The 25,197-nt window shown below is 40.3% G+C and overlaps 1 protein-coding gene across 4 annotated transcripts in view; it reads left to right on the top strand.

Moving 5' to 3' along the window:
- Positions 1-25,197, top strand: part of UST (uronyl 2-sulfotransferase) — a 182,088-nt gene that overhangs the window by 83,562 nt on the left and 73,329 nt on the right. For all 4 annotated transcript variants that reach the window (XM_041125382.1, XM_041125381.1, XM_041125380.1 and 1 more), the window contains exons 3-5: positions 74-229; positions 8,451-8,530; positions 24,010-24,163. In XM_041125382.1, coding sequence (XP_040981316.1) covers positions 74-229; positions 8,451-8,530; positions 24,010-24,163 — 390 coding nt within the window. The remainder of the gene's footprint in view (positions 1-73; positions 230-8,450; positions 8,531-24,009; positions 24,164-25,197) is intronic.

The following is a 25,197-nucleotide window of genomic DNA, read 5'->3' on the forward strand; positions in this document are numbered from 1 at the left end:
ATGCTGTGATTCAGAGGTACACAGAGACAAAAATACCAATATACTCACTCCATTTTTTTCAATCTTTATTTAGGTGCTTCCTTTCCCCAGCCAGGTGGTCTACAACAGAGTTGGAAAGTGTGGGAGTCGAACTGTGGTTTTGCTTTTGAGAATTTTATCAGAGAAACATGGATTCAACCTAGTTACATCTGACATCCATAACAAAACAAGACTGACCAAAAATGAACAGGTAAGATACTCCTGCTCATCTTAGATCCTGTTTCCTTATTATGTTTGTGAAACTGAGAAACAAAGGCATATGCTAGCAGAAATAGTATTGAATCGTGTATGCTACTTTGACCTGAGTAATCAGCCAGAATTCATCATCCTCTAAGTGGCTTCAGTTAATAGGAGTGATGGATGGTAGAGCCAAGAGCAACATCATGTGGAAGCTAACCAGAAAAACTAACTTCCAGTGAGCCAGCTCTTGAATTTAGTCAGCCTAGCAGTTAGGCCAGCAGTGGGGCAAGAAGGGTTAGTACAAGTGAAGTTGGGTGCTAACAGCTTCTGGGACCTGTATTAATGTATCTGCAGGGCACAGCCATTTATCATATAAGCAGGCCAGCTTATTCAGACCTAGCTTGGGTGTCCTTAAGCAGAGCAGGAGTAAATAATGGCCAACAGGGTTTTTTTAGCTCACTTTCTTAATTCACTTCTAGTAATCGCTTCAAAAAGTTGTTTCCCAGGGCCATGCTAACACATGTTGCTATAATCTGACATGCCCCTGATCCTATCTTAGCCTCTTGCTCATCTGCCTTTTTCATGTTATCGCACAACCCTCACTAAAGCAAGTAAAAATACCACATGAAACCTCTTTACTAGGACACGCCTTTTCATGTTCCCGTACAGTTGTAGAGGGCATTATTTTTGCAGCTTTGATTCCACAAAAGATCCGGTTATTTAAATTCCCTTGTATTTAGCATAACCGCGTGCCCTCTGTGAGTATCGCTGCCATCAGTAGGTATTGCTGCAAGTAGTACAAAAAATCTCAGACTCCAAAGCGTACGGATGTAGTCAGATGCCGTACACGTGACTGCGGCACATGTTGCCCACAGTTGCTGTTTTGATCTGCTGATCAGGTAAATGCCTGTGTCACTTCTAGGAATAGGAACCTGCAAACCACAAAAGGATGTATGCAATGATCAAAATACGAACCTGGGCCTGCCACTGGCATTGTGCTGTGTTTGGGGGTGGTTTATTTGTAGCTTGTTTTTGTTATTTTAGATACAGCAGTTCATTCCAAATGGAAATTTGGGAGCATGTATTGCTCCTGCAGGTCTAAGAGCACCTTCCTCCCTTCCAAGGTGGCCATCGGGGTCCCACCAGCAGCCGGCTCACCTAACCTCACATGCACCCAAGTTCAGCCCGAGGCGGGGACCAGCTGGCCAGGGCTGCCATGCCAGCCCAAAGGCTTCTGTGCACGGCTGGGTGCGACACCCCAGTGAAAGGCTGGGGGGGAGGACAGCGTGCCCCCACTGCCCCTGCCTGTGGCCGAGGGAAGGGGCAGAGCCCTGGGCTGCAGCTGCCGCAGCGTCCCTCTGTGTGTTCCACCGGCAGCACCGTGGAGAGTGGGGAGTTCGCAAAATGGTCCCGTCAGGTTGGGGTCAAACTATGCTGTGCTACAGAGCCTGCCTGGTTAGTTTTTCTGCTTAACTGTTGGATATGGGATAAGGGATTTCTGTGGGCATGACTGCTTTTGTGTTTTGGGCTGTTTGGGTGTTGTTTTAACCATGTCCTTCATCAAGTTTCATTGCTGATTGGGAGACGCATCATAAAATCTAAAAACCCTTCAAGTATTAATAATCACCAGCTTTCACCCTCATCATCTACTTTGTTTCAGTTCTGTTCTGCCTTCCTCTGGTAGGTGGATTGTCCTTTGTTAAACATGATACAAGATCGCATCTCAACAGTCTTTGGTGCTTTAGTCCAGGATGTGGAGATTCCAGAGAGGCCCAGACTTACTTTTGATGCAACCAAAACGCTGACGGAGAATAAATAGCTGCATTACTTTTTGCACTTCAGAAGCTGTTAGGTTACTAGACAGAGAATGTGCTGGAACACAGATGGTGCTGGATGTATTGCTACAGAGCTGATGATTTACTCTATAGATTGCCCTACTATAACTTGACTCTCTTTAATTTATGGCTAATTTACGTAGTTACAATAGGTTCATAATTTAATGAGTACTTTTGCTGAAAAGTGCCTTTGATCGCCAGGAAACATGCCTGGAGACAGTAACAGTTCTGCTGTTCAAAGTATTTTTAGTTGTCTTCTCATTTTTTATGAGCAGAATATGAAAAAATAAATTATTTCTCTCACCTTTAATGTGGTGTACACAAGAGGAAGTTAAGAGAATGGATGGTCTCAGGCTCCAGGCATTGGAATGAGAGAAAAGAGAGCTGGGCTGGGCTGTAGGCTGCCAGCATGAGCATGGGCTTCTCACTCAAGATGATACGTCTCTCTTCCTTCTGTCATTTGTCTGTCCTGTGTTTGGTTAAAGCCCTGATCCAGCCAAGACTTTTCTGTAAATATTTAGCTTATGCAGTCTGCTGTGGTTAAATAAAGTTAAGCACGTAGGTGTTCTTAATGACTGCAGGGATTGCACATAACTGGAATCCATATTCTCATTGCCTTTTACCAGTCTGTGTCCTACTAAGAAATTTTCCCAAATTATGTGAGCCTGCCAGCAATTAGAATTGCAGCCTTTGAACATCTATGGGCATAAGGGAGTGAGTTCTAGAAACAGATGAGTTAATTTGTGCCTTACCATTTGCTATAATATTTCCAAGTAAATTAAATACAGAAAATAATATGTAGTATTCATGTATACAAAGTCAATCTAATTGATGTGGCTTTAAAATGACACACAAACTGTTGCAAAATTAATTCTTCCCCTTCCCTGACTTCCTCCCCCACCCCCATTTTTTTTGCATTCGGAGAAGTAAGAATGAGTATGCTTATAGATACACAAATACCGATCACCTATGGGAGTAACTGGTAGTTTATCTTCATATCATTTCCTTCTACCACCCATCCTTATGGCTTTACAGCCAGCTTTATATATAATTCCAGTTTAACACACTAAAAATCCATCACTAATTTTTCTTAAATTTTTTTGAAGATAGAAAATTGGTCATAGCAGCTTGGGGAGCTGCAGAAATTCTTGAAACCATTCCAAGTTTTTGCGAGCTGAAAATGAAGATCTAGTCTCATTCCTGTGAGTTGCGAGTTGTTTATTGAAATGAATACCGAGATGAAAGTGATATACCAAATACCTGTAGATACTTGTGCCTCCTGGACCCTACATGCCTTCAGTAGAGACTGAAAACAGTAGAAAAAGGTAAAGAACTCACAAGACAGAGATTTTTCTTGTTGTTCTATTTGTATCGATGTTAGTGGAGACCATCGTGTGATCCAGCTGACCTCACTTGAAAAATCCCAGTTGCCTCACCATTTTTATACATTTTGACCTCGAATTCTCCCAGTGAAATACAGCAGCTTAAAAAAAGTAGTAACATTTTGGCTGTTGTCTGGGCAGGCTTATTATCTGATTATTTCTTTTTGTTCCCAGTAGATTTTACTTATTGCAAATCTCAAACCAAACAGGACTGCTCTGAGCAGTTAGCGTGGCGGGCTGGCTGTTTCCAGAAGAGGGGAAGAAGGTGTCCTCTCTCACAAGCCTGGGTTGAGATTTTGTGCAGGAACAAGGCTGTGGCTGGAGCAAAGCCATCCTCCACGTTTCTCGCTTTTCGGGGAGGGCCCCATCCAGTCTCTGTCAGTCATTTCACTGTGCCATCTGCTGGATTGTTATTTACAATGCAGCAACAGCCGAGTACAAATACACAGATGATGCTGAGCCAGTACGGTTTGATTTCTGCCGTACAGCCAACTGAGATCCCACAGTGGTAGTGTAGGACAGTAGACTAAGGAAAAAACCTTTCCCCTTGGAGTATTGCCTCTTGGTGTTCTTGCTCAGGTGGGCTTTGAGGTTCAAAAATAGCTTGTGATTTACAGGATTGCCTTTGTTTGCAGATCTGGTCTTCTTTAAAGGTCCTATTTAAAAGTCAGCACAGAAAATGAATTTTGGAGAAAAATTTAAAATAAAAGCTTGAGCAAGGAGTCACAGTTGATAGAAAGATGTTACGCTAGGGAGCAAATCAGCATTTAGCCTAAAGGCTCTGCTCCTTCCAATTAATTGGTGTTTGAGGGGGAGGAGTGGAATGACAGCAAATGTGTTGACCACACCACAGAGGTCTTCGCAACTGCTCGCTGTGGTTTAGCATCTCTGCAGGCTCCCGTCCTGCGGTGTGCAGGCTCCCCTTTCCTCGGGAAGCGCAGCGCACCCAGGGCTTCGGGTTCACCTTTGCCTGGCCATGGAGCTGATGTGGCTGGGCCATGCCACGGGCTCCGCTGAGCACACGGGCTCAGGGTGCTACTGCCTGCCTCTCCCCACGCGCTCTTCGTGTCCTGGCATTTCCCACTGCCTCCATCCTTGTTTAGCAGCATTAACACTCTGGTGCATTTCAGTTAATTTCAAAAGCAAATAACTGTCTTTTTCAGCACTGTTTCACTGAAAGAGCCTAACTCCCAAAGGAGAGCATGGGCAGCAGCAAGAAGAGGAATGGCTCTTGATGGACCCTTATCCTAGCGGGCATGTGCTGCTTTCAGGCTTCCTCCAGATATTTTTACAGCTTCTCCCTTCAAACACGGATGTGTTCTGGTTCCTCTCTCCCCTAACAGTGTTTGCCAGGGTAGTTTTATCTTCTAGTGCTTGTGCCTTTTCATCTCTTTTCAAACTTAGGTTGGTTTAAGACCATCTCCTACATCATCTCTGGTTGTATGTATCTCTCCTTCATCACTCGTTCCATCTGAAGGTACTTGCTTTCCTCTGTTCACTCTTGCTCTCTGTGGGTCCTCTACACTAATCATCGTGGGAAAAAAAGGCAAGCAAAACAAACCAACCAACCAACCACTAAAGACCTTACTCTTCTGGGAGGCATTGGAAGATTTTTCTTTACTTTTTTTTTTTTCTTTTAACATCATCTTAAAAGGAAGGACAGATCACTAGGTATTCCTGAGCAATACATTTGGCTTGTTCGACTGAAATCAGTTCAACACAGTGGGATCAGAGAGAGAGGCCCATGGGAAATATGGCCACAATTTGCATGTGGCCGTGAGCCATTACAGTTACTTATTTTCCCTCCTGACATCTGTGTGTTGTTTCTGTTGAGCCTTACTTACCCTTTTGGCAGGGTTTTTAAAAGAATGTTTTTTGCTTGTTTGTTCATACGCCCATTGTAGCTTTATCCACATCTGCTTTTACAAGTCCAGTTGATCATTAAGTGTCTAAATATGAAGGTACTTTCAATCAAAACAAAATTCTGTGTCTGCTTTGGAGTAAGCTATTATCATAGCTCAAGAGATGGAGTTTGGTAGCAAGAGATTAAAAAAAAGCCAGGAGCCAGATGCTGTCCTGCTCTCCATGCCTCTTTCCAGACTCCCTTTGCTTCTGAGGCAGAAGTGCCCGTGCTAGTCCGGCAGCAGGCTGACATGAGCCTGACACTGACGTCAGGTGAAGTGCAATGGGAAATGTGGTGGTGGTGTAATGTCAATCTGCCTGGCACCAGCAAATTGATACCAGCCCCAGGGAGAGCTGAGGGGCAAGGGAGGCTTGCGTGGTACTTTGTAACACTCACATATACCCACACACACGTTTATCTAGCGGTATTATATTAAAGCTGCCTGTCTTTTTAAACTCAGTGGGATTACTTTGTATGGGTATACTATCTTTACATCTCCATATTTATACTCTAATGATGGTTTTTCATTTATTCCAAGGCAAAATTATAGTGGTGACCGTAGTGGCATGAACAGGGTGTTTATTCCATACCAGTAACTTCCTTCTGCCATCTTCCTTCCTTCATTCATGCAGATAGAGTAACACACGTAAAATGTCAATTTAACATAAAGCTTCATACAAGTCTGAGAATTTCAGTTCTCTAACTTGTCTGTGTAAAACCAAAGAAAGAAGCCAATTGAGACACCTGATACCCAGCCTCTAGAGTCTTCCCTTGTTTCATTCTTGTCGTGGTTTAACCCCAGCCAGCAACTAAGCACCACGCAGCCGCTCACTCACTCCCCCCCCACCCAGTGGGATGGGGGAGAAAATCGGGAAAAAGAAGCAAAACCCACGGGTTGAGATAAGAACAGTTTAATAGAACAGAAAAGAAGAAACGGATAATGATAATGATAACACTAATAAAATGACAACAGCAATAATGAAAGGATTGGAATGTACAAATGATGCGCAGTGCAATTGCTCACCACCCGCCGACCGGCACCCAGCTAGTCCCTGAGCGGCGATTCCCTGCCCCCCCTTCCCAGTTCCTATACTAGATGGGACGTCATATGGTATGGAATACCCTGTTGTTCAGTTTGGGTCAGGTGCCCTGGCTGTGTCCTGTGCTAACTTCTTGTGCCCCTCCAGCTTTCTCACTGGCTGGGCATGAGAAGCTGAAAAATCCTTGACATTAGTCTAAACACTACTAGCAGCAACTGAAAACATCGGTGTTATCAACATTCTTCTCATACTGAGCTCAAAACATAGCACCGTACCAGCTACTAGGAAGACAGTTAACTCTATCCCAGCTGAAACTAGGACAATTCTGCAAGCTGAATGAATATAATTTTTTGGTAGAGAAAGTTACCAGTCCTAAAGAAATGTCGGCTTGCTTGGTTTGCTAGGAAAGCCGTTGTCTCTTCAGAGCATTAACAAACAATACTCAATTATTTTGTGCTAATTATTGCAAAGTTTCCTGGGCTTTCTAATTCTGGCCTGGGCAAGCTCTGCTCTTCAGATTTATTAATTTCTTGCTCATAGCATTTATATCGTACTGAAGGAGCTGTATAAAGACCAGTTTGTACTTGAATCAAACAGTCCAGAGTCCATATATGACTAACTAAAGCAGGGGGCCTATTCCTTTCCTGCCTCTTTTCTTTTTTTTTTTTAAATCACACATCTTCTCTCTGTTTTCTCTTGTTTCTCTTTTCCTTTCATATTGTCTTTCTTTTGGTGGTTTCCTCTTCTTTATGTTCCATACCCTTGGGTTTACAGCCTTTCTCAGACGTCATAACACCTTGATAAACTAATATGCCTTGATATACAAGGTCTATACCTAATATGCCTTGATGTACTCGAACTAGTTTGACAGGAGAAGGCCCATCCTGAGAAGACAGACAACCTGAACTGTTTGCTTCAGTGCTGATCGTACATGTATGCATATAAAATTCTTGAAGGCAGAGGAAAAGTAGGAAAAAGCATATTAGTGTGTGCATTTTTTTACTCAGTCCTAGAAGTTAAATGGCTATAGTTTGTGTTGTCTGAAAGAACAGGGCAGGTTATGTGTCCTAGGAAAAAATGGAGAATGAAAGATGGATGAGAAGCAGTAAAATGTGACACACGGTGTAAAAACCATGGCAAAATATCAGTATATCGAAACTGGGAAATAGAAGGAAAAAAACACTGTCATTTCAAATGCATGTTCAGTGTCCATAATATAGCCTGCATTTGAGCACAGAACAGAAAATCTGAAAATAAATCTTAGGAAATTAATAGTAAGGAAACAAAATTAACCAGGATGTCTCGACTCTCTAGCATGATGCTCCATTAGACACTTTCAGTTTCCTCTAGATCATAGCTACAGCTTAGCTTACACAACATAGATACTCATATCCGTAGTGAGCAGTATTCAATATATGCTGTTTACATTATTCCATTTTAATGATCTGAAAATTTAAATAATTTTTTTTTTTTAAATTAAAATTGTGTGAATGTGCCTGAACTAGAACTTAGCTCCATCTTTCTGAAAGTGCCCATTTAATTTGTACTCTTAATTTGCTATCATAGTAAAAGGAACAGCAAGTGCTGATTTCTATATTTAAACAGGCAAATCAATCAAGTGTTTTGGCAATGTTGGCAATTATTACATGAAAATGGTCATTGGCTCAGCTCCCACTTTCTGTTACATTTTCAGACATTTTACATTTTGGCATTCTGCTGAATAGAGCCAGTGTCTTCAGAGGGCAGCCACCACTTGCAAAGCCCTGATGCAGATTTAGGCAGGGGTTAGATTTTTCCTTTAGTTTATGCTTTTCCTTAAACCGATACCCACTTTTGGAAGTACATAAGCTCCATGATAGCAGGATGGTGTCTGCAGCTTAACCTTTCTTTCTCAGGCATGAAATAGTAGTTGTGCTATCTTGATCACAGTGTTTTGGAGGGTTAGTGGGGAAGGAGTTCCTGAGTGATTCAGACTTGAAAATTACGTCATCATATGTTGTTTGAGAGTTATATTTGTCTCAAAATGTGCATTGACATAACATGGAAAATTTGATTTGTTAATTCTTTTTAGATGGAATTGATTAAAAACATAAGCACTGCTGAGCAGCCCTATTTATTCACTAGACATGTTCATTTCCTCAACTTTTCAAGGTAAGGCATTTTTTCAGTTAAAAGTCTTTTTCATTGATTTCTATTAATTGTAATACATAGAACATTTTCCCTTATTTTTTACATAGAAACAATACAATGTACTTTTTTTTTCCTCCTTTCTGGCACTGGAAGTCACATTCAAAAGTTGGGGGGGGGGGGGGGCGGTTCTGCGCTCTCTTTGCTACAAGATAGTTATGTACAGTATGTTTGTGAAAAGCTAGGATGTTATTGCATGCCTTTGCCTCTGAGATGATCTTGGTTTACATTTCCAGACAAAATGCATGAGATGGTAACTTGGGTCTTTAAACTGTGCATTCGTGTTTTAAAAGTGGCAGCACACTGTTGTGAATGTTTCATCTCTGTATAGCCAGATACTAATACAAGACTGAAAACTCCACTGAATTAATTAATTTTGTACCTGGAATGACTCTTCACCAATTTAACCAATTTAATTTCATTCTGACAAAATATTCCCCATTCCACAGGGTATGGAAGTATTTATAAACCATGGAAACGGATTATGCTTTGTATCATGGGAGTGCAGTCCCTTCTGGCAGCTATTTGAAAGTATGCACCAAGACTCTAGAGACATTTATAGCATGGAATGTGAAGAAAATTGAACTTGGATGAAAGTTCTGAGGAATTTTTGGAAGGATGCGAATGAGTGGTGCCAGTTAGCATTTAGCCAGGACACAGAGGTTAAAGCTGACTGCGGATGGTTATTGCCTAGGCTGTAAATTTAATTTGGAAATTATATTTGGAAACCTGTACCGTTAGGTTGGACTTCCTCACATTTAGATTAAAAAATTCCTGTACAAGTGTGAATTTCTGTAAATCTTTGCAATGGCTTGCCTAACTTCCCAGCATTTTGTTTACATTTGGTAATGTTAGTGTATGTCTTTTGAATGTATGGCTTCAGGCGTGGGTAGACAGTGTAGTAAGAAATTATAAAATTGGGAGGGCTGTTGTTTAGGTTTTGTTTTTTCAAAAATAAAATATTTTGAGCAATTGGAAATTCACTTGATACATAACATAACTATGAGCATGATTTTGTTACATGAAAACAAGAAGAGTTAAACAAAATTCTGATCTTCTGTGTTCTCTAATCTGTTTCCATGAGAGTTCCATTTCTAATGTATTATCTTTAAAGAATAAAACTCATTAGAACAGGACTTCACATCTTTGATAAATGATCTCTTCTCTCTGCCAAAATGCAAGATCAAACAAGTAGCCACACCTGGGGGTCAAAGGGATATTTCTTGATTAAACTGATTTTTCAGAGATGGTACGCAACATTAGGTACGTGAGAAAATGATAGAACATCATTACCTCTTGCTCCTCCCAAGATCCCATTTTCTATACATATAGTACATCCTTGCCATGTAAGTAACATGTTTCTTCTGTAGCCTATCCATGAGATTAAATCTCTCTACATTTTTCTTCCAGTAGAAATTTGTGAAAATACATACAAATTATATAAGATGTGTAAAAGTATTTGTAGCTTGCTTTTTGGCTGCTCCTTGCAAACCTGAAAAACATATTTTTCTTTTTATTGAGAGGATGCTTGGTTTAACTAGTAGCTGTAAAGTGGTGAAAAGGCTGATGAGTCTTTTAAATGAGACATCATTGAAGTGCATCAACCTTGCTTACTATTGGTTTAGCATTTCCTAGTGTTTTCTGAGTAATTAAAAATTTTTGACAGTTTTAGTCTTTAGTTTCAAAATTCATTGGTAGTGTTACACTTAACAGTGAAGTAGCATGTTGAATGTTCTCTCTGTTCCTTAATTCTACGGTGATTTTTTTTTTAAACCGATTTCATTAGGAACTGGAGTGTCAAGTATGGATTTTGCAGAAATTTCAAGAATGTGATTTAAATACACATTATAGGTATTACAGTATTGTGAAAGCATTTTAGTTTTGCTTGATTTTTTTTGAAACTATTCCTTTATAGACTGTCTCTAGTGGAGAGCTGAACTCAAATTGTCTCCTGTTTGCCCCAGCTTTTCTGCCAGCTCAGCATAAAAGCTGTGCAATACCCCAGAAACTAAAAAAAAGAGTGTTAAAGTATCGATGTGGTGTTTTCTGCCTGACAGCTGAAGACCTTAGACAGCAGGTCACCGTGAGCAGCCAGCGCCGTGGGGAGCGGGACACATGCGCAGGGACAGGTAGGAGACAACCGACGCCTGACCGCAGGCTTAGGGCAGCTTCAGGTGTATGAAAGGCTCAAAGTTCAGCCTGAAGATTGAAGAACCCTACTTTGGTGAAACCCATTGCTCCTTCCCAAGGCAAGGGATGAGGCTTTCTACATGCTGTTGTAGCAGAGCTCTTACTGGAAATCATGAATTTTTGCAGGGGCAGCCATCCTGGGCGTTAGTCCAGTGACCAAACTTGCTTCTCTTGTTTGGCATCTTATACCTTTGAAACCAAGCTTTTGTTTGCAGGAAGGGATAAGGAATGCTTTATTCTCCTTCCTACTGTGTGTATCGAGCTGGCAGACAGGTAAGAGATAGAAGGCATGTTATCTTTGCTACTCTTTTGGTAACCTTGAAGGTTACTGTTGGAACAAAAGGAGTCTCTTCCACTCGCCTTGCACTTCTCTGCTTGAGTGCTTTCAAGATCTGTAGGGATTGCATTAGGCCATTTAGTCCATCTTACCAAGGTACTAGAGAAGCAGAGAAAATGTAAGCAGAGGCGTGCAAAACAGGAGTCTGCTTTGCTTTCTCTTATTGGTGCTTCTCAGCTCCCAAACAGTAGTAAGAAAAATAAACTTGATTTTTATTTAACTTCACTGATGTGTATAGCAGCAATGACAAATCACTTGGATTTCCCCCCTTTGCACCCTGCACCTGCTTATAAACCTGTCAGCACTTAAAGGTCTCTGATTATTCAGAAAAGCATCATGACATTTACTTATGATTGTTTCCAACTGAAATAAAAGGGACTGTATCTTCTTTCCAGAAAAAATCTCTAGTGGAAGTGAGCTAAGCCTTCAGTGGTGAATATGAGCACATGCATGTTTCTGAGGCACCATTAGTTTTGCTGAACAAAGTTCTAAAAGCTTGAAAAAATCTCATCCTGACCTGAATACTTGCCAGGGCTGGTTTCCCCTCATTTTTGAATAGCTTTAAGAGTGTCTGCTGGTTCAGCTGAGCAAATGAATCCTCATTTACTCGCCTATGTCTTCATCTTTTAATTCAGTACTACATTTTCTCAATCCAGAGTAGTGCAAAGAGGTAGCAAAAAAAAAAAAATCTTAAAAGGAAGTATTAAAGTAAATCTTATGTGAATTTTTACAGGCATAAATCTAATTAATTGCAGCTTCAAACAGAAGATAAAAAATTAAGTTTCTTGCTCTTTGTTGATGTGAGCGAATTTCTACATAGCACTTGTCACAGGAGAAGCTTTTATTCCCAGTGGTTTGCAGCTTCTGTTCCCAATCTCTCCAGTGCAGCTAGGGCTAGCTTTAGGAGATGACCCTGTGCCTTGGGAGGGTGGCTACTCCATCCAGTTCATTTCGGGACCATTTCTTTTGGGGAAGGTGGTACTGTTTATTGAATTCTCCTTTACTTGTGACTCCTGGGTGAGGCTTTTCATTATGGCTCTGTTGTCATCGTCCTGCTCATTTCATCCTAAATTCTGGACTGACCTCTCCATACGTGGCTTTCTTCTAATAACCCTACTTGGAAATGTTCTTATACACAGAAGTAAATGTTCAGGTGCTTTTTGGTTTCATACTGCCTGTTGCTACTGGGGCTAGCCCAGCATGGGATTTCCTTGCTCTTGATTGGAAAAATAGAGTATTTCTCAGAAGTCTTCCATGAAAGCGTCCAAGCTGCATTTGAAGGCGTCATGTTACACCACCTCTGCCATTTCCTTGGGCACTTGGTTCCAGTTGTCTGTCAGCTTTACTGTCACAAATTTTTGTGGCTAATTTCTAATGTTAATTTCTCTGGGTTTTGCTCCTTATTGACTGAAATGCTTTTTTTGTTCTCTGGTGTTTCTCCCCATGCATCTACCTGCCACTGCCGTCTCCAAACACCTTTCACTCTTCCTTTTGATCACAGGTACTCTCAAACCTCTTGCCAGCGGGTGTTTTCCTCGTCCATTTAATAACTCTGTGACTCTTCTCTGAAACTTCTCCAGTAGTTCCATAGTCTTTATTAAGTGTAAGCATCAAAACTGTACTGTGGACCTGTATCAGCTTCACTAATGCTGTACATGGTAGAAAAAAAACCTCTTTGCAGTCGCCATGCTTATACCTTCTAAAGCTACAGTTGCGCCAGAGTAATCTGGGCTTTCAGGGCGAGTTGTTTTTCCAGTAGGTTTCCTAGATCCTTTCCTAGTCACTGCTTACCAGGCTGCCATTTCCCATTCTGTAGAAATGGCCGTCATTCCTTATTCTTACATGTGTTAACCAAGGGGAAAAAAGTGAGCAACATGAAGCATGCAAAATTATTAGCTTCTGTCGTACTGCAGTGGATGTTGTGAAGTAGAAAATTCTTTGAATAAAAAAAAAAAAAAAGAAAAAAAGAAAATCTCCCTTGATATTTATGTGTACTCTTAGAATGCTGAGATCTGTTGGCCTATGTTAAAAAAAACAAGAAGAAAACCAAAGAACTTTTTTTCTCATGTGCCCAAGGAGCTCTAGAAGTTGTCAGTCATAACCTGTGCTGTGGTCTGAGATGCACAGGGCAGAGGCACCCCCCTCCATTTGTGCGGAACTCGGGAGGTTTGCCTCCACACAGGTATGCGTACCCGAAAAGGGCACATTGCAGGACCAGGATGACAGCTATCATTTATCTTTGTCATATCCCAATTCCTTTTCAAAGTCAATGCTGCATGTATTTAAAAAGAATTATGGGAGCCGTTAAATTAGTAAAAGTACTGATAAATTTTTTTGTCTCTTTCTGAATTCAAGTTTATATACTAAGGTTGCTGGGAAAAGCATCCAAAGTGTTAATCAGAAGCAAATATTAAAGAATGTCCCTAGTCTAAGCAGGTAAAGATATACATGCTGATACATTTGCTGAGATTGCAGGTGTTATTGGTAGATCTAAGCAATACACTGTTAGAGTGCAGAAGCTGTGAAGAACTGGAATAACCTGCAGAGAGGACTGTTTCAGGATAGCTGCAGGTTGTTCACTGTGCTTTATCATAAATGCTGCTTGTCATCTATTTATTTAGCCTGAGAAGAAATGAAGCAGGAAGAAGCTTCAAGTTTGTGCAAAAGCCCCACTTGACCTCTTGGTAATCTGCTGAATTAAGTAACTGTAACAGTCTTTGGGCACCTACTCAAGATGCCTTGTGTGTGCTCCCAAGTGTCCCAGATTTCAGAGAAGCAGAAATAACATTTGCAGGAATGCACAGGGGACAGTGAGGCCACGGGTTTGGGTCAGGATGAATCAGGGGTGGGCAGAATTGCGCAACTCCCATTTTGGACACAGGAAGGCAGCTTTCTTCCCTCCGACACTGTTATCTTTGAGCATGTACTTACCGACCCCAGTTCGGGCTGAGCGAGAAGCTTGGCTGCTCCCTCCTGTCTTGGGGTAAATGAACGTTACAGGGCAACATGTAAAAACCTAAAGACGTGTCTCTGTCAGTGACTGATAAGTGACTTTTGCTTGTTTAAAGGCTGGCTGATTAGGTCAGGGTAAAGTCATAGGAGGGAGAAGCATTAAAAAGACCACCCAGAGAGAGAAATAGGCTTTTTCATCTCTCACTGGAGCCATGAATTCTTTACTTTCTGCAGTAGTTATAGGCCACTGGGGAATGATCTCCTTTAAAGTTTCCTATGATGTGGTAAGGAGATGCAGAGATAAAGCATGGACTCAATTTTAATCTTACATTTTAATTAGCCCTTATAATTCAGTTCAGTATATCTTATTTGTTCAAAGCCAGGATGAATTATCACCCAGCATTAGTATGTGAGGAGTCATCCTTTCTGCGCTGTCGGGCTGCTGCCCTCTTCTTTTCAGCTGCAGTTTAATATCTGCAGCATCTATTTAGCATATGTGTGTATGTGCTCGAGGGGAGGGGACACCACTTTCCTTTTAGCATAATTTTCTAAGGAAATAAGACTCATACAGCAGTTCCAGCTGTTGTGCGTGTCTTTCCAGTTTCCCCCCACGCCTAAATAATTTCTGAACCCATTGGCCAGTTTCAAACCAAATTTGGAAGGCCAGTAGAAGACTTGGAGACAACCACACTGCTGCAGGTACATCTGCTGAAGGGAAAGCCAAGCAAAACAGAGCTGCTGGACCTTCTGCTGGGCCACAGCCAGCAGCCACCCCCCCTGTGCGCTGCTTGGATGCCAGCCCCAGCTCTCCCGTGTCCCTCTTGCTCAGTGCATGAGGGGTGTGGGGGACAGGTTTTGGGGAGGAGAGAAAGATCTGTTGGGTCTTCTGCTTGGGAATGTACTTGCCTTTAGTCCCCAGAATCAATGTAAGAAATATTTTTGATTTTCTGTTATTCATTAGCAGAGTTAATGTATAAAGTTCTTGTTTTTCTTAAAAAAGTCTTTTTTGGTAGACAGTCTGTATCAGCATTGCTGATTTTTATTTTTTTTAATATTACTTTTTTAAACAGACACCATGGCCAACACTAACTAATAAAAATGAGTAAATCAGGCTGCTGTACCGGCAGACAGTGTCACAGCCAGCAGTGCTGATCAGTTTGGACACTTTCCTTCAACTCTGACCTGAATTCTGAATTACGGGTAGCAGTAAATCACATATTGAATGAAGGCAGAGATAGACAAAGAGAGATTCAGTCTGAATAAGCCCAAAAATAAACTTAGTTTCTGAATATTGTTCGGGTTTTTTTGTTATTCATCAGTTTTGTGTTTTTTCTCATGCAGAAGCAGCTCTAAAAATTGCAGTTTAACACAGCAATTTGACAATACAGCATTCCCTGTTCTTGGGCTCTGTAAAATGTGTCTGTAGCCAACAAACAAAAAGGAGGTAAATCATGAAGAATTAACTTGACTAGGTGTCATGCAAATAAGCTGCACGTTTGAAAGCAGGAGCACGCTCTGTGCTGACAGCGTGGTGTCTGAAAGCCTTGCATGTTAGTTGATCGTTTGTAAGGGTTGGGTGATACATTTACAATTTTTTATGGCAAATATCTCACTTTGCCATGACTTAACCTATGTATGTGTCTTTGGTCCACTGATTTGGAAATAGAATTTCACTTTTAAATTTTTTATAGACTGGTAAGAGGTCAGTAAAACCAGGGTGATTCTGTGATGCTGTTTTCATTGACTTAAGAGAGTCGTGGGATATTTGTCACAACACTTAGATTTATTAATAACGTTAGGATTCTTGTTTCTCCCTTTCTCTGGAACAAGTAATACATGCCTGTTATGTGTTTTAACCGTGCTCTACTACCTTTGAAAATAGTATGCTGGGCAAATGTATGGAGCTGATGTAACAAGATGCTGAATGTCCATGACCCTATGAATGCAATCTCAGGTAAACTATGTATGAACGGCAGTAGTTCAGTCAGCTCCCACTGATTCTGTACAGCTCAGCTGTGGGAGGGATTGGGCTCTTTGAACGCCTCCTCGAATCAACATCTTGAAACAATGATTGCAGCCTAAGATTAGCTACTAAAGTAGTTTCATGTTGTGGATTTTTTTTCTCCTTTAAAAAAATCATCCACACCTAGGAAATGTCATTAAAAATATGGTAACAAAAAAATCATTACCCTCTGGGTAAGCTCTTAAAAGTAGGGAAATGTCAGCTAAACTTACATGCACGGCCTTAACACTGTGTCTTTATGTGTGTTCATTATAATCTATACTTTTTGCTAACACATCATGAAACACTTTCTACCATCATGTGAGGTCTGCCTTGTAAAGTACACATTTCATGAATGGCCACATGGTGCTGTAATCCCTCCTACATCTTTTTTCCTTTTTTATACTACATTTTTTTAATGATGTGAGTGTGTAATGATTTTTTTAACTGTGACTTGATGGAAGGCTAAGCACAAATTTAACATGCAGTTTGACCTTTGTATGGTCTGAGGGGTTTTTTCAGGTCTATTTTTTTAAACAACATTGCTCTATGGTGAGTTTTTGCACAGATTTTAAGATTATCTGATTTAAAATTTATTTCCCTAGATTTCCTGTGTTCTTTGCATAATAGACTTTTTAGCTTTCATTCAGCTGGTAATACGATATTCTCAGAATGGAGGTGGTTGCTTGAAATTTAGTTACTGAAGGTGGGATCAGGCATAACAGCTAAATTATGCCTTTTTTACTGTTGTTTGATTTCTGTGCTCATGTTCACACTCTAGATTATATTACCAGTTCAGGAGTAACTTAATTTAAGAAATATGTTTATTACTCCAAAAGAGAATAAAGAGAATGATCAGAGATAAAAAATTGACCTGTGAGGAAAGATTGAAAGGGTAGAAAAAGAAAAAAAAATAGAGAAGACTAGGAAAGAGGGGACTGTGATAACACTTTTGAATTTTATATTAAAAAGGTTCTGCAGAGATAAAAGGACTATATGGTTCCTTATGAGTATTGATAGCAGAAGTGGTGGTCTTAAATTGCATCAACAGAGTTCTAGATCAGACGTTTGGAAAAAGGCTTGAACAACAAGGACAGTGAAGCAACAGAGTAGACTGTACTTGAGGATTTTGGAGCTGGTAGTGGTAATTACATAGCTGATCCTGCCTTCAAGCAAAAAGATGGATTGTGGCAGTCCCAAGTAATTTCCAGTCTTTCTTATCCTTGTGTAATGCACAATACAGGCTATTTAGGTTTGAACCTAAGCTTTCATCTTTCAGGAAGGAAATTTAAGTCTTCATTCAAAAATCACCAGTACTAGAGAATCTGCTGCCCTTGGTAAATTCTTCCAATACTGAATTGTTCTCTTGGATTATAAATAGTGAGTTATTTTTCCTCTTAGTTTTTCTGAGAAATCCAATTGACTCCTTTTCCTTGGATCTCAGAGTACATTTGCCCACTATGTAAAGACTCCTTTTATCAAATTTTTCCCCTATGTAAGCTTTCATGTGTAATTTCTTACACTCCGTCGTGCAGTCACCTCTCAGCCTTCTCTGTATTTTTTTCTCTTCTCATTTTCTTTTCAAGCTGAAGGTTTTCAGTTTTTTGACATTTTTCAATTGCAGGGCATTTTTTTTTCATCCTTCTTGTGACTCTGCAGTGAACTTTGTGCATGCTTTGCTTAAAATGGACTCTGTTAGTGGTCACATTGGTGCTGTGCCAAGTCTTTGCTCCTCTCTGCTCCTGCTTTTGCTTCTCTAGCAATCTCTAACTAGGATTATTCTGGCCTGTAAGGTCTCACATGCTGCTGATAATCTGTGGAGGCGTGCAAGTCCTTGCCAGAACTGCTCCTTCCCTGTGGGTGTCCTCTGCTTCTGGTTCTAGATGCTTTGGGTTTTATGGGTTTGCTGTACTACAGTGCGTGATGTTTGCTTATGTCTTGCTTGCCCTGTGGCTCAGTTGGCTCTTTATCAGCAAACTGCTCCCTTCATTATTCTCTCCTTTTGTAACTTTGTTATCTGAAAATGTTATCAGTAGTTTTGCACTTATCTTCTGAATCACAGATTATCGTGTTAAACTGTGTAGATTCAAAGCCTCAAGCATGATGATATCCACAGCTTGCTCTATGTGATGGTGATTATGTAGAATTTCACATCTGGGACAGGGTAGCCATGTTTTCAATTTCAGTTACATTGATTTTTATATTCTATACATTGTATACATGATACATACTGCCCAGTTACAGTGATTTTTTTTATTATACCCGGTTCACTGTATTTCAGTTTCCATATAGACATTCTTAGCATTATCTTGAGTAGTTCTCTGCGACAGCCATTTCCACAGGACAGCTGGAATCACCTATGACACTCCTGATGATGTATTCATATGAGAAGTTGAATATGCAGTACTGAGTACATTGCAACATCCTTTGCATTATAAGCTTCCTCAGAAGTCGAGTCCTGAGATTTTATGTGAACATAACTACCTCAGCCAAATCTGTGGTATCATCCAATTTTGAAGATGTATCTTTTCTACACACCACGTTTGTTGATTTAATACTTTCCAAAGAGCTGTATCAGCTGTTCTGCTATTTGCTGGAAATTTATTGTAATAATTTGTAATTAGTTTTTTTCTTCCTCTATATAATGTGCAACATTTGCATCTCTGAATTACAATGAAATGTTAATCAGAGGTCCAGAGAGATCCTGAGCCAGACCTTTGGAAGTCTTCAATGCAAGGTATCTGGAATTAAGTGATTTTAAATAATGCAGTTTGACTATAGCTGCTGTTAGTGCTTTGTGGAGAATTAGTGTTTTCTCTCTTACTTGTTTCCAGCTGTAACTTTGCATTACATAAATGAAAACACAATTAGTATTTCCTTCTCAAGTGTTGCCTTTACTTGACTTGGGGATGCTATACAGACCCAGGCAGGATTTGTATCAGTGTTGGCGCTGTTCATTATAAATTTACGTATTAAACTACTTTGATATCCTGAGCATAATGAAAAAAACCTTATTGTTTAGCTTGCATGAATGTAAAAGATTGACAGCAATACAACATAAAATATTCTGGGAGATTTACAGGGTAGTGAAATAGAGAAATACAAGGCTTTATAGTGTAATCTTTTAGCCATTTGCTCCTCTGAGGCAGTTTACTAAGCAATTCCCAGAGGACTCGGTTGTGATTTTTACAATGACATTACTCAGCCACATCACTTCAGGAGCTGAAATTTCTACCGTTGAAATCACAGCTCCAGAAAGGGTCATTAATGAATGGAGTGTGCCAGTTTGCACTATTTTATTGCTAACCTTGAACCACTGGGCAGTTCGGATCCCCACACAGACCTCTCATTCAAGGCCAGGCCAGCCAAGGACGCAGTTTTGAAATGAAAAGATTAATCTCAACTCACTTTCCTTTTTTTCCCTCCTAATTCCAAAGAAAAGCTTGGAAACATGACCACAGCGTAGGGTGGAGGCACAAAAGCTGGAAGTGAGGCACTACAGCCAAAACCAAGAGGATAAACTCCTTGATTTTGGAGGCTGGCAATACCATGTAGTCCCAGGCAGGTGGTACCTCAGCCCGCTCCTCTGGGAATCTTTTCAGCTCACCCTTGAGAAGGCTCATTGGAGCATCCCGGAGGTGCCTGGTGCCTCATGTGCAGAAGAGTGTTGCTTTGCACAAGAGCATGCTAATACAAGATGTTACAATAACTTTTCATTTCAAGATACCTTTTTCAGAAGATAGATTTTGATGTAACTGCATCTTAGTGAAGTCCTAAAGAGGTGAAAGTTGTATGTTAGTGTTTTTACGTAACCTCCCCGTGAAGCTGTGCTGCAGAGCAGGTAATGGAGCTGTAACATAATTGATGAGTAAAGCTTGCTGGGCACTTGTGCTCTCCATGTGTGATTCTCAGTTGTATGAAGCTGTAAAAGGAAATCGTGTTTCTAAGGACACAATATGCCTGTCCCTATTACTATTAGGTGACTGTCAGTTCTTGTTTGCTTCAGTTATATTGAATTTCTAGCAACCAACTCATTTGTTTAAGGGAGACGTTTTACATTAAAAGAGTAAGAGGCAGCCAAAGTTCTTACAGAGAATAGGGTGGGAGTCTTCCTCGAGGAGTGTGGTTTGCCTGCAGGGATGAAGAAGCCTGCTTCTGCTTGTACAAAGAGTTTTGTGCTGAACGGAAATGCAGCGGCCTCGTGAAGTGAAATGAAAAATAGTAGGAGCTGAGAGATCCTCCATTTTAAAGCCAAGCAAATAATTTTGGTTGAATTTTTAAAATTCTTTTATTTCTTTTTTAAACTCATCTTATAAGGGGTTTGGAAATGGTTTTGAACAAAGATTTTGCTCATGTAAATAATAAAATTGGAATTCATCAGAGACGTTTTTCTAAGGGGCAGACTTGCAATATCTGGCATACTTCGCAGGCCTTTTTTTTTTTTTTGCTTTTATTAAAAAAGGGGTGGAGGAATATATTATTAATGAACCTAAGATTGAAGTCTGCAAATATTCTAGTTATTTTGGTGAGGACTCCAAAAATATACCTGTCACAACAGAGCAGTTAAAACTAATAGGATGTAATAGTATATACTAAATAAATCAGGAGAAGTTAAGTACAGGAAGAGCACTGCAGAGGATCAGTGTACACATTTTCAGTGGTCTGCTGGCGTGGTGGTGTCCTGGTCCACTCTACCCAGTTGCAGTGATGTGATGCTGGGCGTGACAATGATCAGGTACCTTCATCATGCAGGATCCAATCTTGATCCCACTGAGGGAAGGTAAGCCTTCTGCTCAGGCCTAGAAAAATATGATTGTGTCCCTTTTTGAATCCTTCATAATAGGTATTTGAGTATAAATAAAGTGACATGATGTATAATGAGAGCACAGTATGTTGTTGTTTGCAAGAGCACTTTCATGTGGGTGGTGTTAATTTGAAAAGTTTCACTCTGGAGAGCTAAGTAATATTTAGTATCTTGTGATTGATAGGTACCTAAAAATATGGAGAACATACTTGAATAAATGGAGCATTGATTTGCCCTTTTTTTTTTTTTCTCTAAATAGCTTAAGGTTATTGATTTTTTTTTAACCAGTAGGACTTTTTATGCCATGGCAGTGCTGCTTAGCTTCCATAAAAGAGTCTCAGTACAGTCCATAGAAACAAATGGTTGGAATTTGAAGTATTATAAACTATGTTTAAAAAAAAAAAAAAATGCAGATTTGAATAAGAGCCAGAAAAGACTTAATTTTTCTAAAAATTCCCTGCTTGTAGCCTGGTGGAGCAACTGCAGCTGGGTGTATACCAGGCTGGTTACAGTGTGCAGAAAATCAGAAATCTGGGCTGTCCTGTGTTTTGGGGGGGCACAGTCTACATTTCAGAAATGAGAAGTTCCTCTGTAGCTCTTTGTGAAAGAGTGACCTCCCATCTCAGCTGTCCTGTTGGGACGAACAAGCTTGCATGTGCCTCTTCTCTCAGAGCTGTTGGTACTGAGTTTACAGTTCATGTGTTCAGGGACATGACCTTACCAGCAAAAGGACGGGCTCTGACACTTGGTGGGTTGGTTATGCAATCTGACCCCTCCTTTTACTTCAGAAAAGACAATATGTCTTGAATATTTCTATCTAGACAACTAATAGCTGCCTGCTTTTGATTTTTCTCTCTTCTGAGGAGCCTTTAGGCTTAGAGTCCTCTACAAAACCCAGGGCAGGGTATCGCTGCTCTCTTGCTTCTCTGAATCTTGTAATCTTTCTGTCTCTGTCTTAAGACAGCTTGCTGCTGACGTCGCTCCTTACTGTCTTCATTGCTTCCACTTTTCTTTGCTCTTCTCCACTCCCTTCTGTCTTTAGATTATTGCTGATCTGCATCAAGCAGCAGGAAGATAATGTGTTCAGTAATTTAGGTGCAACCTATTCTTGCCAGCAACCTCACTTGAAAAATGTAGTTTTCATGGCTACCAGCCATGGCATTCACCAAAAGCTTTCTGTTTGAATAAATATTGTCAAAGCTTTATGCCCTCATCGTTCTAAGGTATTTGCAGGAATACTCTTTTTTTAATGTAGGTTTTATTTCTGTATAAAGACAAAAAGCAGCAAAGACAAGCTCAGAGAAGAATTCAGGGTACTGAATTGAGGATACTACCCTTGCACACCATGTCCAAACTGGGCTATGCACTAATCAGGAAGCAAGGAGCATCTGCCTTCTTAATTGGATTGTTTCAAAGTTTTATGCTGTCTGTGCAATTTCAAATTATGGCAGTGATCCTGCAACACTGAGGTCAGTGAAATTACTGATATGCATAGTTATTCATGAGACAAGCCCTTGCAGACTGTATTTAGTGGTCTGGGGAATCACACAGAATAAAAATCAAGTTGAAGCTGTATGGGATTTTTATCTTTTACTAGAATTCGTATTTTTAAACAATTTTTCTGGCTCTTTAATATTTATGAGGAGCCCTGATCTTTTATTATACATATTCAATTATTCATCTGACTTAAGAGATGACGAGAGGCCGAGAGGGTTTTTTTTAATCTAAAGGGTGTCTTCAGTTTTCTCTCTTCTTATATTTTACATTTTAAAAGAAAATATATAAATTGTGACTCAGAAAATCATCAGAACAGCATTTAAATACTTAAATATGGCTATGTCCTCAAGCTCCCAAAAATAAAGCGTAAGCTCATGCCTAAGTAAGAATTGTTCTCCTAAATGAGGGAAACAGAAGGGAGAAACATAATTCATGTTCTTAGATCAGGCAAATTCCAAGTTGAATTTATCCTATGAACTTCTCAATCCAAAAAGGCTTTATTTTGTTCTTTATCTCCCAGCATTTGTAGTTCATAAGTGTTCCATAGCGTCAATGTCCGTTCTTCAGTTTTGACCATGGGAGAGTGTAAGCAACTTTCCTTTTTTTCTTCCAGTTAGGCCTGTTCTCCTGATGCTGTGTATCGACATAAAAATATGCAGTCAGTATTTTAACACTGTGAAAATACAGTATTATCACAGACCTTCTCAAGCTCCCTTTTTCTCCTTTCCTCTTTTTGTATACCACCTATTAAACTGAAGATGTTTGTCGTTAACTACCAGGAGGAGGCGTACAGGAGGGTAAAGCCCAGCTGATGAGGTTGCTCTGGTTTATCTTCTCATCTCTAAATTGCAGGTACCTATGCAGCATTTTGCTTTTGTGCAGAGCCTGGTCACAGCTGGTTTTACTCTTTCCTTTTCCTTGGACTTGCATGTACTTGAAATTGATACTCAATTTCTTTTTTGAAGCAGGAATTTTCATATTGACTTTATAAAAAAAATCTTCACAAAGTGTGTAGTACAAGGATAAGGCGTTGCATAACCATGAAGTAACCTCAAATCCAGCCAGTGGTGCAGGCTGGGGGTGAGGGAAGAAAGATCTGCACAAGTTCCAGCAAATATAAAGATGGAAATACCTTGCATATCTGTCATTACATCCAAAGGAAGCCTTTTGAAATAAGCTTGAATGTTGCAAAATCCTTTGCACATTACTACACTTACTGTACAGGTGAAGGTGAGCCAAGGCTGCCTTATAGCAGTTAGTGTTAGGTGGTGCCTGCTCTGCGATGACCTCCCAGATGGGAAACGTGTTGAGAAGAAGAAATGCTCATTCTTGGATTCAGCTGCAGAAGGTTATTCATCTGAAAGCAGCAAGGAGAAAACTCAGGAAGCAAAACTATTGACACAGTGGAAAAAATGGTCTTAAACTGTTTGTAGTACACATGGAGCTTAATGTGATACCATGTTTACCGTTCATCCTTAAGAGATCTTACATGCTTTTACAAAGTTTTGGTAACTAGTTGTAAGCTTCTCGTTTTCATTCCTAACTTTGTAAAAGCTCTGAACTTCTGTAGGGAGTAATTTGAAAACATTCAGATGAAAGATGGATACCTGTGCCTGTGTGGAACCTTCTGATGAGATTCACCCATTTTTTTTTCCTACCAGGTTTGGAGGAGACCAGCCGGTGTACATCAATATCATTAGAGATCCTGTCAATCGATTTTTATCCAATTATTTTTTTCGACGTTTTGGAGACTGGAGAGGAGAACAGAATCACATGATCCGTACCCCCAGCATGAGGCAGGAGGAAAGATACCTGGTATGTTTAAATAAAAGGCTCTGATTACCAATTTCCCAGATTGTCACACAATGTTGATGTTCAAACTGTGTGCTTGAAAAGTGGGAGACTGAGGCATCTTCCATCTTGCATTTTTTCGTCTGTCTTTGTCTTGCCTGCTACTTAGTTTGGTCAGCTTTAGTATGTAGAGTGTTGCTGATGGATTCAGTGATCCAGTTTGATCTTGTATAAGCTGACAGCAAGTCCCAGACTGCCACCATTGAATTACAGTCCTTTCACTGAGTTGGATTTGCACTGTATAGTGGTTAGGCATAATAATTCTGCCTATATTTATCACTGTGAATATTCAGACAGATTTTTAGGTTGAAACTATGTCTGTAACTGTGCAGCCTCAGAGGAAAATTGGGAAACAGAGCAATTCAGTGAGCCCAAGCCTCTAACGTTCTTGCTGGTAAGTTGTTCATAGTGTTCTTTATACCAGGGCTCTGATCTTAATTCTTGGTTTGGTTTTGTTGCCTTTTTTATATTAAGAAGGTGGCAATAATGCTGGATAAGCTGTTCATAATAAGTTCTAATTTTGTCCAACTGCTGAACTGTCATAATGCCTGTCAGTCTTTGTCACAGACCAAGGTCCCATGACAGTAGGTGTTCTACAAATGCTGAATGAGAAACACAGAAGCTGGGGAGGTGGTCAGTTTGTTTGATACTGATCTCTTTGCATGCACACTGACACCTCCCTAAGACGACAAAACGGTGGAATTAATTCTTACCCTCTCTATAATGGAGATCCAGTTTGATTTGACCCAGCCTTCAGCCACACTTGAACCTGCAGAGGGTTCAATGACACAGCGGTGACAGGACAGCTTGATGGTCTGCTGTGAGATGTTGCAGGCCAGACATAAGGTCAAAACAAGAGAAGGCTGTGGGTTTTGGAGAACAAAGAGGATGTTTCGATGATGTTTTGGAGCGGCAGTAGAGTACAAGACGTGGTGCGGATGAGCCATAGACAGCACAGCTCTGAATGACTGCCACACAACACATTTCAGTCCTAGCTG

The sequence above is a fragment of the Aquila chrysaetos genome, chromosome 8 (assembly GCF_900496995.4).
Source record: "Aquila chrysaetos chrysaetos chromosome 8, bAquChr1.4, whole genome shotgun sequence".
Lineage (NCBI taxonomy): Eukaryota > Metazoa > Chordata > Aves > Accipitriformes > Accipitridae > Aquila > Aquila chrysaetos.